General features: G+C 40.4%; 1 protein-coding gene across 1 annotated transcript in view; it reads left to right on the top strand.

Moving 5' to 3' along the window:
• LOC133641477 (interferon regulatory factor 3-like) overlaps positions 1 to 14,396 on the top strand; it is an 18,536-nt gene extending 4,140 nt beyond the window's left edge. The window contains exons 3-9 of the mRNA XM_062035224.1: positions 4,011 to 4,176; positions 4,263 to 4,327; positions 4,414 to 4,465; positions 6,399 to 6,595; positions 13,654 to 13,855; positions 13,936 to 14,051; positions 14,146 to 14,396. Of these exons, the coding sequence (XP_061891208.1) occupies positions 4,011 to 4,176; positions 4,263 to 4,327; positions 4,414 to 4,465; positions 6,399 to 6,595; positions 13,654 to 13,855; positions 13,936 to 14,051; positions 14,146 to 14,304 (957 nt within the window). The 3' untranslated portion in view covers positions 14,305 to 14,396. The remainder of the gene's footprint in view (positions 1 to 4,010; positions 4,177 to 4,262; positions 4,328 to 4,413; positions 4,466 to 6,398; positions 6,596 to 13,653; positions 13,856 to 13,935; positions 14,052 to 14,145) is intronic.
• The last annotated feature ends 498 nt before the right edge of the window (positions 14,397 to 14,894 follow it).

The raw sequence follows: 14,894 nt of genomic DNA, 5'->3' as shown, positions 1-14,894 counted from the left end.
CCCGAAGGGAATAAGCGGTAAAAAATGGATGGATGCATTAATAATAATAATACATCTTATTTGGTATAGCGCTTTTCAGAGTACTCAAAGACGCTTTACAGGATAAAAAATTAAAATATAAAACAGTTCAAAATAATAATATAAAATACAGGAAATATAAAAGCAGTACATTGTAAAATACATAATAATACAGGACAAATACAAGACGGGACATTACAGGACACAGGACACTAATCACTGGTTAAAAGCAGATCTGAATAGGTGTGTTTTGAGAAGGCTTTTGAAGGTGGGAAGGTCTTAGCAGTCACGGATGGGTTTGGGAAGAGAGTTCCAGAGGGTGGGAGCAGCGATGGAGAAGGCTCTATCACCCCAGGTCCGGAGCTTGGTTCTGAGTGGTGGGGAGAGGAGGTTGGCCTCAGAGGAGCACAGGCTCCGTGAAGGAGTATGGCGGTGAGGTAGCAGGGGGCCTGGTTGTGGAGGGCTTTGTGGGTGAGGAGGAGGATTTTAAAGTGGATCCGGTGAGGAACGGGGAGCCAGTGGAGTGTCTGAAGGACTGGGGTGATGTGCTCACGGGAGCGAGTGTGGGTGAGCAGGCGGGCGGCAGAGTTTTGAATGTATTGGAGTTTATTGAGAATTTTGCAAGATGAGCCGTAGAGGATGCTGTTACAGTAGTCAAGTCTGGAGGTGATGAAGGCATGGATCAGGGTTTCAGCGGCAGAGAAAATGATAAATGAAATGGATAAATTACTATTTCAATTTAGAGACCTTGAGATCAAGATTTTATGCTACCGATTCCGGGTATCATGCTTCAAATCCCACTTCAAAACATGTACATTGTAGTGCTTAATCCTCACTTCCTCATTTTGATTAAAAAAAAACAAACAAAAAAAACAGTGCAAATGTTTGAATTCATTTTTCTTCGGTTGGTTAACGTGTTTCATTTATTATGATTATTTATTGTGCTCGTGGGTTAGGGTGGGAGCATTTGCCCTCAAAGTCCCCCTTGTGACCAGAGTATTTTTTTCCCTGAGCTTGTAAACATTACAGAACAACACAAAATATTTTGAGAAAAACAAAAGTATCAACCTAATCACTCTAGTATTGATTATATACTGATACTACCCTTTATATCGACGCCACCAATTTGTGAATGATCCGCCCTCCTCTTATGTGTCGTGTAATGATTGGGACAATGCCAACACTCCAACACGACTCCTTTTAATCTACTTGTTAATTTCCTGGTAATAACTGCTTACTCTCTGCTGTAAAAAGCTTCCTTTTACACTTCTTGAGCTTTACTAAGCACTTATTTATTGGTGGTTGGTGGTTAAGCTAGCATAGTGGTTAGCTTAGCTTTTAGAATACCTGCTCCTAGTGTGTAACATGTTTAGCCTTGTCCCCCGGTGATACTTAAGATACTAAGAAATGCAGAGTATTTGCCGTAATAGAGGTGATTATTATCATTTTAGGGGAGCGGCTCCACATAATTAGCTGCTAGCCGTTTGTCAGCCGGAGGACTAAAAAATAAATACAGTGTCAGTCTGTTGGCCTTTGCCGATACTTTTTCACGAAAATTGGCTCGTACGGTCGGCACAACCCAAATTTTAACACACATTTTACTTTTTCGAAGACTCCTATTAGCAAAGATGGGGATGAGTGGATAGGGAGTAGAAAATAAAAGAGCCACTTGGACGCCACCTTCGTACTTTGTCACGAGTTTGTTCTTGAATTTCAATAGCGGTATTCATCGTCTTTATCAAAGGGCTTATTTTGCAGCTATAGTCAATCAAAAAAAGCCCAGAGAGTTGTGGTGTAACTTTGTTAGTTACAGGGCCTATGCGGTTGGTTTTGGCCACTCGGGGGGCACATAACCGTGGCCCTGGGCTTTTCTAAAGGTTTGAAGGTTGTTTTTTTTAGCTAAACATTTGTGTTATGCATGACAGGGCTATTTTTGCCCAAAATGTGTAAAGGCAAATAAATGGTAAATGGCTGATACTTGTATAGTGCTCTTCTACCTTCAAAGTACTCGAAGCGCTTCAACACAATTACCACGTTCACCTACTGTTCAGTATGTTGCTCAAGAATACTCTGACAGGGGGACTGAGGATCGAATTCGCAACCATCAAGTTGGAAGCCAACCACTTTACCACCTAAGCCATGCTGCTCCGAACAGGACAAAAACTAGGGGTGTCCCGATCCAATACTGACATCGGTCCAATATCAGCAAAAAAACAAGTATCGGATGTTATCGGCTTGCATGTCAAATGTTCGATATAAACACAGACAAGCAGTCCTGCAGTGTGTTTACTTTACAAAGCTGGACAGGCAGTTCACATCTAAATGTCCTCCAATATACACAAAAGGTTATTTTTTTTATTTTATTTTGGTAAAATAATTTAGAAAAAGTAAACATGGCAGGCTACTAGGAGCTAGCAGCTACACAACAGCTAAGCACAGAAGCTTGACATAGGAAACAAATGTCCCTAATTGAAGAATATAGCAGTCTAAAACACATTTGTCAATATAAACAAGTATCAAATACCGTATATTACCAAATAACCGCCCATGTCCTAATAGCCGCCCAGGGTCTGACCCCATTTTGTGAATTAACCGCCTCTTCCTAATAACCGCCTATGTCCAAATAGCCGTCCATGGGCTGTTATTTGCATAATTTAGATTAAAATGCTACTGGGGTTGCGTTTGCTGCATTATTATTGTTTTGATGGTTTTATAGAGTACTTGGTACCATAATTGTATTTTTCCTGTATGCTGCTTTATTTAAAACTTGGAGTACTGTAGCCTTTATTTGATTTAAGTGACAGTATTATTGTTGTGTTTTGATGGTGGGTTTTATACTTGAGTACTTGGTACTATAATTTTATTTTTCCCGGTAGGCTGCTTTATTTAAAAAGTTTATTTATTTTTAGTATTGGTATTTTATTTGACAATTGTTGCACTACTGCCTTGTTGAGGCCTTGTTGATCTCTTGTCTTTTGATAGCCTACCTCTTGTTGATCTCTTGTTTTTTTGTTTGTATGTAATAATAATAATAATAATACATTTTATTTTTAAAAAGCACTTTACGTTGAGCAAACAACCTCAAAGTGCCAGTTTTATATTTTGAATAAAATACAAAACCAGAAACAGCCCAACAGCTGGAACCAGCATGCATATCCATAAAAATCTATAAAAAGGCTTTTTTTAAAAGATGGGTTTTTAAGCCTTTTTTAAAAGCATCCACAGTCTGAGGTGCCCTCGGGTGGTCAGGGAGTTTACAATAGCTTTTACATTTAAAGTTTTTTGTACGAAAAAAAAATACTGGACATTAACCATTACCAAATAATGGCCTGGTGCAGGCTGGTGCAAAAATAAATAAAAGCCTTGTGCAAATAACCGCCTGCTTCTTTTAAACGCCTGTCTCCAAAATCGATTTTGTGAAATAAACGCCCGGGCTACTATTTGGTAATATACGGTTATTATAGTTGCGTGTTACTTACAGATACAAAGTATTAGTATTAGTATTAAAAGTCACCACCAACAAACATATCTGGGTCATTCAATTTACTGCGTCATGTGTTTAACTTAATGAATTATTTACATGCCTACCATTACTCAAGCTTCTCCAAAAATACACTACAAAGTGATAAAAGTATGGACTAGAATTTGTGCTGGTATTGTATTGGGTTAATATTGGTATAAGGCTCCAATATCGGTATTGTATCGGAAGTGACACCCCTACTAAAACAAAAGTCCACTGCAGCAGATGCTGGTTCTCATGTATTTTTAGTATTACTGTTTTTGCCAGCATTCTTATGTCATTTCCTGCTAAATCATAGCCATTCAACAAACACAAATCCAATGGAACTCAAAGTGTGAAAATGGGTTTGAATCATTTTGGGGGCGGTAACTGCATGCAATATTTTCACTTTATACAAGCAAAGCCGCACAGCACAAGAACTGTTCAAACAAGTGCATTTCACCCTGACGAGGTCTAATTGTATGATTGACAGGCCTGGGCAGTGGTCAGCGGTAAAATCTATGAGTTCCCTAACGATAAGGCCAGATGGAAAACCAACTTCCGCTGTAACCTCAACAACATTCCATGTTTCAAAATGATTGAAGATAACTCCAAGTCTACCAGTCCTCATAAAATCTATGAGATAATCAACACTAAAGGTAAGACACTTCTTACTACTTGATTCTGATATTCTGTCGTCAATGAAATTTGACAAGGTGGTTTTATTTATTTCCATGTGACCAAGAAAACACATTAACTCAAGACCCAAGTGAGGACCTTGACTGTGACCTGTACACGGCTGCCCCGCAGGTGCATTTCCACCTCTAATAAAAGTGTTTTTACTCTTTAATTTCATCAGAATAGAGTGCTAATGCTTGGATTCTCTCTCCAAACAGGAACACGTTGTCAATAATTCTATGGTTGTAGAATTTGGCAGCCATCTGACAGGTACAGCATATTTACATATAGTAGAGTATAAACAAAGAAACTCTTCTTCTTTAACTGTCTTTCATGCATTTATTTCTTTTTGATGGGTGTGCTAGAGAAGACAGTATGTCCAACACAAATCCAACTATAGAGGGAAACTATTCTGTTGCTGCAATAGTTAACATAAAAATTGGTGAAATTTGATATAGAATACTTTGAGTGAATTAGAGATGGGCGATATCGCATGAAATCTAAATTGTGATAATTGTTGCAGCCTCCTGCGATAACAATATGCACTATATTGCCAAAAGTATTTGGCCACCCGTCCAAATGATCATAATCAGGCCATACATCACCAAGCCCAATGCAAAGCGTCGGATGCAGTGGTTTAAAGCACATCGCCACTGGACTCTAGAGTGCGTTTTCTGGAGTGATGAATCACGCTTTTCCATCTGGCATTTTGATGGACGAGTCTGGGTTTGGAGGTTGCCAGGAGAACGGCACAGTTCGGACTGCATTGTGCCGAGTGTGAAATTTGGTGGAGGAGGAATTATGGTGTGGGATTGTTTTTCAGGAGTTGGGCTTGGTCCCTTAGTTCCAGTGAAAGGAACTTTGAATGCTCCAGGATACCGAAACATTTTGGACAATTCCATGCTCCCAACCTTGTGGGAACAGTTTGGAGCGGGCCCCTTCCTCTTCCAACATGACTGTACTCCAATGCACAAAAAAAGGTCCATAAAGACATGGATGACAGAGTCTGGTGTGGATGAACTTGACTAGCCTGCACAGAGTCCTGACCTGAACCCTCTAGAACATCTTTGGGATGAATTAGAACGAAGACTGAGAGCCAGGCCTTCTTGACCAACATCAGTGTGTAACCTCACCAATGCGCTTTTGGAAGAATGGTCGAAAATTCCTATAAACACACTCCGTAACTTTGTGGACAGCCTTCCCAGAAGAGTTGAAGCTGTAATAGCTGCCAAAGGTGGACCAACATCATATTGAACCCTATGGGTTAGGAATGGGATGGCACTTCAAGTTCATATGTGAGTCAAGGCAGGTGGCCAAATATTTTTGACAATATAGTGTATATAACAATATTTTATTTGGTATATACTGTAATCTATCATTATCAACACTGGTCACCAATGCTTCTAATTTGGCTGCTGATGCAGAAGGTAACATATTACGTCATTTCTGTTTGTATCTTATTGTTTAATTACAATGAATCTCTTGTTAAAGGGGCTGTTTGCAACATTTACAGATGCCTTTAGGGTGCTAACTTTCCAAAGTATTTTACACAGTATATCCCGCCCTCTTACGGGATCTGTACCGTAATGATGTACTGCAACTACGTATGTACCTAACATGCACGCACGCACATTAGCTTTGGGTGTTATTATATGGAAGTTTTATTGTAGTAAAATTATTTGCAAACGCGTGTCTCAATCTGTGCAAGTGTAATCCAATTTGCGGGTATGTGTACTAATTTGTATGTCTGTATATCAATCCGAGTGTGTGTTTTAGATCTGCGTACGTGTGTTCAAAGTTGTCTGTCCCTAGTCAAAGGAACCCTCGATAGGCTGTCTACTTACATGTGACTTTTGCGACACTTCTGCCGTGTACAATTTGAGCGAGCGCATCCAGATTTGTGAGCGTGTATTACAACGTGTACACATATATTCAGAAATGCGTGCGTCTAGTACAATGAGTAACTAAGGTTGGCCTCCATTTCACAAACCACAGAAGACACCACACAATTTAAACCAATCAGAAATAACGTACAGCTGAGGTGTGTGAAAGAGAGACGCCAAGACCCGCCTTACGTTGTTTTGATTGGTTTAAATTGCATAGTCTCTTCCATGGTTGGTTAATGTAGGTACAGTGGATTGATAGCTTGGTCTGAGATGCGACATAGTGCTTGATGTTTCCTTCTGTTTCTTTTTTCCCCAAGGATATCAAAATCCAGATTGGCCTCCATCTATTACTGAACTGGAAGTGTCCATCTACTACAGAAATAAACAAATGCTTAAGACCAAAGTGAACCAAACCTGTCTACAACTCCACTACCTCCACGAGGCCCCTGAAACTACTACACTAAACTATTCACTCCGTTTCCCCACTACTGAAGGCCTCCTTGACAAAAAACAGGTAACTTCACAATCGATTGGGAAACTAACAGTGTTGTGTTAGTTACTGAAAACCAGTAACTAGTTACTTTATTTCAAAAGTAACTCAGTTACTAACACCTAAAAGTAATGCGTTACTGTGAATAGTAACTATTTAGTTACTTTTTTTTTCTTTCTTTTTTTAAGTCTTCCATTAATGCCCTTTTAGCCTTCATTTCAGTACTGTTATTGCACTGGAGAATAATACAATCTGTTGATAAACTTGACATCATCACTGAACTCTGCTAAGCAATGTGGTCTAAATACAACACACACAGACAAAGATATGTTTCAAAGGACCAATTTATTTTGGGCCAGAACAAACTGACAAAACTATTTTAAAAAGCTGCAACATAAACATAAGTAACAAACCGCATAATAACAACATAGCTGTAAACCTGACTTCACCCAAGGAAGGCACACATGACATGATTATATGTCATGTCACTATAGACAGCACACATACTGCTATACACAAGCCTAACCAGGCGTTTTTTTCTCTCAAGGAATTGTGAAATAAAATCATGTCTTCAGTGAAGCCCAGAACACTACACATTTCCCAAGTTTTAGTTTAGAGAAAAGGAAAGATTGGCCTGGCCCACTAGGATCCCTCTTTATGTTTGTGAACTTTATAGTCTATACATTTAGAGTGATGTGATAATCAAACACTCTAGAAGTCTAGAATGAAATAATATATAAGATAATTGACAAAGAGTGTGTACCTTCAGTGCTGAAAGATGAGCAGAGGCAGAGTTTGGAGTGTCTTCATTAGCTCGCTTTCCATGTTTATGTCCTCACTGTCCACTGTGTCCAGTTACTTGGAAAATGTTTTTCCTGCCATTTGCCGTTTGACGCCCGGTATCATGCTAATTAGCTGCCTGAAAGCGGGTGACTCCACTGTAGAAATAGCCTGCATGTCATCTACCACATACGCTGCAATGGCTCTACCAATGTTGTCCTGGCTAGCAGTCCCTCCGTTAAAATCCTTAGGTGGAGGTGGAGGTGAAGTGTGTCTCTCTTTACTAGCTTCGTCCAAGCATGTTGCTTTTGTAGGTGTTTCAGCAGATTTTAATTGCTGTTTTGGGCAGTATATGGGATCTTTGATCCAAGACACAACTTACATTTAACTAAAATGTTCTTTTCTTTGTGCTCGACAAAAGAAAAGTAGTGAGAATATCTCCATGTTAAGAAACTCGACTGCGGCTCCGCCACGATGTCTTGTTAGTAAACACAGACGCCCCCCGCCCCACACACACACACACCCACACACACACACAGCGCGTCTCTTGTGACACAGGAAGAATCAGAAGGACGACACCGCAGCTCTCCAATAAAACACACTCAGATCTTCTCAGTTTCTAGCCGATACTATATAAAAAATAACGTAAAATAACGCAGTAACGCATCATGTAGTAACCGTAACTGAGTTACTGAATATAAAAAATAACGCGGTAGACTACTAGTTACCGCCGAAAATAACGGCGTTACAGTAACGCGTTAGTCCCAACACTGGAAACGAATGACAAAACATAAAGCCATGCCTTAAAAGGGACAGATGATGATTTTGTCTTATAAATGTTAAAAATAGGGTAGTGCCAATTGATCAGCCACCAATCAGTACCGGCCGATTTACGTAAAAAAGGAGATGATCGGCCGTTACCGATTAATGCCTTTTAATGCCGATCACAAACGCAGATCGTTTCTAGCTGACAAGCATTGAGCAGCTAATTGTGTGTCTCCATAGGCATGCTAATAGCAAAGCTAACCTCGCTTGAAACAACACCAAAAAATAAATGCTTAGTAAACTTTAAAGGGGCATTGCACTTTTTTGGGGAATTTTGCCTATCGTTTACAATCTTTACGTAAGACAAGAACACAGTTTTTTTTTGGTTTTTATCGCTTTCTAAATTGTAATAATCTGCTCATTTTAGCCCCTTCAGCTCATCAATCATTTGTATGCGTGTGGATTTATGATTACTTCTTCATCTAAACGGAGATATAAGAAGCCTATCAGTTGGGATGCCAGTGAGAGCAGACATTGTACAGTTAGTAATCGTTTTATTATGTTGGTACTTTGTATTTATTGTTTAGCACTTAGCAAAACTTCAGCTTGATGCTTGTTTCACTAAAGCTGGATCCGTTTAGCACACAGTTTCTAAAAGGTGTTGCTCTTCCTCCTAATATTTAGGCTAAAAAATACACGGTTCTGGATCATTGCTTGTCACAAAATACTCTTTGTTGTCTGCCATGATGAGCAGTAGTGTTGTTGAAGGGAAAAGCCAACATTGGAAGATACGGCTTCCATGTACAGCATCGCTTCCCACTTGTTCCATGGAGACTTTGTTTCTTAAGCAGTGCAGATGTAAGTGAATAACTGCCCTGCCCAAAAATGCTGGAAGGACAAAATAAAATATATATATATATATATTTATTAAATGCGTCATTAATTGATTATAACTGGAATCAAATCCATAAATTATTTTATTTGATGTAAATTGACATGTAATTATTTAATCATTTAATTATTGATTCCATTAGTTAATTAATAAATACACAATTAAATTAAATAATTATTTAATTTAATTTTTAAAAAATAATAATAATGATTTAATTATTTTAGGATTACATTTTGCAGATGATGTGGTCCTGGTGGCTTCATCTGGCCAGGGTCTTCAGCTCTCACTGGATCGGTTTGCAGCCGAGTGTGAAGCGACCGGGATGAGAATCAGCACCTTCAAGTCCGAGTCCGTGGTTCTCGCCCGGAAAAGGGTGGAGTGCCATCTCCGGGTTAGGGAGGAGACCCTGCCCCAAGTGGAGGAGTTCAAGTACCTAGCAGTCTTGTTCACGAGTGAAGGAAGAGTGGATCGTGAGATCGACAGGCGGATCGGTGCGGCGTCTTCAGTAATGCGGACGCTGTATCGATCCGTTGTGGTGAAGAAGGAGCTGAGCCGGAAGGCAAAGCTCTCAACTTACCGGTCGATCTACGTTCCCATCCTCACCTATGGTCATGAGCTTTGGGTTATGACCAAAAGGACAAGATCACGGGTACAAGCGGCCGAAATTAGTTTCCTCCGCCGGGTGGCGGGGCTCTCCCTTAGAGATAGGGTGAGAAGCTCTGCCATCCGGGAGGAGCTCAGAGTAAAGCCGCTGCTCCTCCACATCGAGAGGAGCCAGATGAGGTGGTTTGGGCATCTGGTCAGGATGCCACCCGAACGCCTCCCTAGGGAGGTGTTTAGGGCACGTCCAACCGGTAGGAGGCCACGGGGAAGACCCAGGACACGTTGGGAAGACTATGTCTCCCGGCTGGCCTGGGAACGCCTCGGAATCCCCCGGGAAGAGGTGGACGAAGTGGCTGGGGAGAGGAAAGTCTGGGCTTCCCGGCTTAGGCTGCTGGCCCCGCGACCCGACCTCGGATAAGCGGAAGAAGATGGATGGATGGATGGATTACATTAATGAGTTCATTTTTGCATTATTATTTCACAATTTGATTCAAATTGATTTCATTTCATGATTTAATCAATTCAAGAAATCAAGAAAACAAATGACCAAAATCTGTAAATATTACATGTTATTATGAATGTGCCTGTTACTACATTAAATATATACTTACAGCATGTACAGAACACCTTAATGGAGGTGTTTGAATGTTTTTTTAAGGGCTTAATAGGAATAATACAGAGACTCCGACTCTATTGTAAGAGGACTTTAGATCCCATTTATTTACTATTTAGAATGCATAAAAAAGACAATTATATTGATTCTTCTGTTAATAAGGTTTGTGAATGATAGGCAAAATACCAAAAAAGTGCAGTTCCCCTTTAAGAAATGTAGACAGAAGCATGTTACATCTGAAAGTAAGCTGTTATTCACAGGAAATTAACAAGTAGATTAACAATCTGTTATGAACCTGCTCAGTGGCCTTGTGGTTAGAATGTCCGCCCTGAGATTGGTAGGTCGTGAGTTAAAACCCCGGGCGAGTCATACCAAAGACTACAAAAATAGGACCGATCACCTTGGCACTCAGCATCAATGGTTGGAATTGGGGATTAAATCACCAAAAGGATTTCTGAGCGCGGCCACCGCCACTGCTCACTGCTCCCCTCACCTCCCAGGGGGTGGAACAAGGGGATGGGTCAAATGCAGAGGGGTCATTTCACCACACCTAGTGTGTGTGTGACTATCAGTGGTACTTTAACTTTAACAAGAGTCTACATCAGTCGTTAGTGGTTACCAACCTTTGAGGCCAAGGTCTCTGGTCTCAGCCAAAAACCAAAGCAAGATCTAAGCCTGTTGTCAACTATGTTTTATATATATATATATATATATATATATATATATATATATATATATATATATATATATATATATATATATATATATATATATATATACATACACATACAGGTAAAAGCCAGTAAATTAGAATATTTTGAAAAACTTGATTTATTTCAGTAATTGCATTCAAAAGGTGTAACTTGTACATTATATTTATTCATTGCACACAGACTGATGCATTCAAATGTGTATTTCATTTAATTTCGATGATTTGAAGTGGCAACAAATGAAAATCCAAAATTCCGTGTGTCACAAAATTAGAATATTGTGTAAGGGTTAAATTTTGAAGACACCTGGTGCCACAAACTAATCAGCTGATTAACTCAAAACACCTGCAAAGGGCTTTAAATGGTCTCTCAGTCCAGTTCTGAAGCCTACACAAACATGGGGAAGACTTCAGATTTGACAGCTGTCCAAAAGGCAACCATCGACACATTGCACAAGGAGGGAAAGACACAAAAGGTTATTGCTGAAGAGGCTGGCTGTTCTCAAAACTCTGTGTCCAAACACATTAATGGAGAGGCAAAGGGAAGGAAAAACTGTGGTCAGAAAAAGTGTACAAGCGATAGGGATCACCGCGCCCTGGTCAAGATTGTGAAAAAAAACCCATTCAAAAATGTGGGGGAGATTCAGAAGGAGTGGACAGCTGCTGTAGTCAGTGCTTCAAGATCCACCACCAAGAGACGCTTGAAAGACATGGGTTTCAACTGCCGCATACCTCGTGTCAAGCCACTGTTGACCAAGAAACAGCGCGAAAAGCGTCTCACCTGGGCTAAGGAAAAAAAGAGCTGGACTGCTGCTGAGTGGTCCAAAGTCATGTTTTCTGACGAAAGCAAATTTTGCATTTCCTTTGGAAATCGAGGTCCCAGAGTCTGGAGGGAGACAGGAGAGGCACAGGATCCACGTTGCCTGAAGTCTAGTGTAAAGTTTCCACCATCAGTGATGGTTTGGGGTGCCATGTCATCTGCTGGTGTCGGTCCACTCTGTTTCCTGAGATCCAGGGTCAACGCAGCCGTCTACCAGCAAGTTTTAGAGCACTTCATGCTTCCTGCTGCTGACCTGCTCTATGGAGATGGAGATTTCAAGTTCCAACAGGACTTGGCGCCTGCACACAACGCAAAATCTACCCGTGCCTGGTTTACGGACCATGGTATTTCTGTTCTAAATTGGCCCGCCAACTCCCCTGACCTTAGCCCCATAGAAAATCTGTGGGGTATTGTGAAAAGGAAGATGCAGAATGCCAGACCCAAAAACGCAGAAGAGTTGAAGGCCACTATCAGAGCAACCTGGGCTCTCATAACACCTGAGCATTGCCAGAAACTCATCGACTCCATGCCACGCCGCATTAACGCAGTAATTGAGGCAAAAGGAGCTCCAACCAAGTATTGAGTATTGTACATGCTCATATTTTTCATTTTCATACTTTTCAGTTGGCCAACATTTCTAAAAATCCCTTTTTTGTATTAGCCTTAAGTAATATTCTAATTTTGTGACACACGGAATTTTGGATTTTCATTTGTTGCCACTTTAAATCATCAAAATTAAATGAAATAAACATTTGAATGCATCAGTTTGTGTGCAATGAATAAATATAATGTACAAGTTACACCTTTTGAATGCAATTACTGAAATAAATCAAGTTTTTCAAAATATTCTAATTTACTGGCTTTTACCTGTATGTATGTATATATATATATATATATATATATCTTATTTTTATTTTTTTAAACAAAGCTATTATTATTGGTTGATGTCAACATTTTGGCTTTTTCTCTTTGGGCTACTTGCCGTTTTCCCAATTTTTGCCAGTGATTTCTTTTGTTTTACGTAATCTGCCCAGGGCCAATGACAAACGAGTTACGGGCCAACAATGGCCCCTGTGACGCACTTTAGGCACCCCTGCTGTAGAAGCTAACTTGGTATGGCCACCATAGTCTTAGTACTGTAGCAATTTGTTCATCCTATGGTCACATATGGAATGCAAGTCACATGGTTGTCTTATGCCAGCCTTGTTTTATCATATATTACTGCCTTTGCACATATCAAAGTTTATTTTTGTATGCACAAAAAAATCTACACAAAATGCGTACTTTGGAGCAATGTTCACGGACTTTCGTATTGGGCCTGTTAGCTTCCCGTCGCAGGCGAGCGATGAGGGCTGGTATGGTATGGTATGGTTGTGGTTGAGGGAAGAGTTGTTTGATGTTGGATGCTAGAAAACGTCCGATTTGTTGCAACAGTCAGCCTTGATGCATTGTTGCAGCTCGATGATTTTTGTGTAAGTCATGCAACGCGCGTTTGCGAGACGAGCAGGTGTCATGTGCGGCCGTGCTCGGGGTGTGTGGCCGCGGTGTCAAGAGCGGTGGGATGTGAGGCAGAAGAGAGAGCGGCAGAGGCGTGCGGGCGTATTCAGAAGTTGAAAAGCGTGCCTATCGGCGGGTCTGTTGGTCACTCTCCGGGTGGGGGTGTCACTGATCGCAAATTAAAACATTATTTTTTCTAATATTTTCACGATCGACCGGTAGGATCCCAAAGATCAACTGGTCGATTGCGATCGACAGGTTGGTGACTCTTGGTCTAGATGGTATGTGTGTATGTACATGCAAAATCCTGAAAAGTGTGATTGTCCCAATGCTTTTGAGTTATCTCGTTTTCCAGTTGATATTAATTTAGCAAAATACTGTACTTCTATTTTCTAACCACCAGATTAGGTACACTGAAAACATCTTGGAGAGCATCCAGAGAGGAATCTTCCTTGAGGTGTGCCAGTCTGGCATTTATGCAACCAGGCATGACAATTGTCGAGTCTTTGCCAGCACTGACAACCCCAGCATGGTTCCTGCACAGCCCAGAATTCTACCCCAAAATAATACCGTGGAACTCTTCAGCTTTGAAAAATTTGTAGCTGGTGGGTGTGGATCAGCCAGTGAAATATTTTCTTTCCAATGGGTTACACAATTCGGTCAAATTTATGTACATTTGTTCCAGAACTGGAACAATACCGTGAGAACAACGGAAGCTCTCCCAACTACACAATTACCATGTGTTTTGGGGAAAAGTTTCCTGATGGGAAACCACTGGAGAAGAAGCTTATTTCTGTCCAGGTAAAGACCGCTAATTTTTAATTTTTTTTTTACAAGACCCACAGTTCCTGTCTTTTAAAGTCGCACTAATATGTCTCCTTCTGCACAAACACAGGTGGTCCCGCTGATCCTCAAACATTACTACGAAATGGCCCAGAAAGAGGGAGCATCTTCTCTTAACAGCACCAATGTCAGCCTTCAATTCTCTCACCTTAGCTTGTTTGATTTTATTGCATCTAAACTCAGCCCGCCACCAACTGAGTTCCACCAATAACATTTTTTTTGTCATTTGAAAATGATATTAAAGTTAATAAATGTACTTGTATTGTGAATGACTTAATTCTTCAGTTACTCCTTATCCATAAATGTTGCACACTTAAAACCTGTTTCAGTCCATTATTTCTCTCCTTTGAAATGACCAGTTGGTGCATTGATATGTTTGGAAAGCCTGATGAGTCAACTTAACAAGTAACTGCTGCTAAGAATCATACATGTACACTGCTGTTCTCTAACAAGGAGCTAAACAGCAAAACAGGTTTGTGTAATATGAATCAATTAACATTTGGACATCATGAGACTAAGACAACACTTAACATTTGATCTAATGGGCACTAAACAGCCTGCCATAAACTCCTTGAGCTGATTGTCAACAAACATGGGGGTTTCTTTCATAGAGGACGCCTGCTGATAAAGAAGTTGGCCCAAAGCTAACTACAAAGAAAGGGAGGCGTTTGTACAGAGCAAAACATTTGCCAGCGATGACTAGGGTGCTAAAGCATTGTAATCTGTGATTTCATCATTGAAATTATTGAACTGGACAACCAGCCTTTTACCATAGTTGAAGATACCGGTTTTTGTCAGGAC

This window comes from Entelurus aequoreus, linkage group LG24 (genome assembly GCF_033978785.1).
Source record: "Entelurus aequoreus isolate RoL-2023_Sb linkage group LG24, RoL_Eaeq_v1.1, whole genome shotgun sequence".
Classification (NCBI taxonomy): Eukaryota; Metazoa; Chordata; class Actinopteri; order Syngnathiformes; family Syngnathidae; genus Entelurus; species Entelurus aequoreus.
This window is presented reverse-complemented; position numbering and strand designations above follow the sequence as displayed.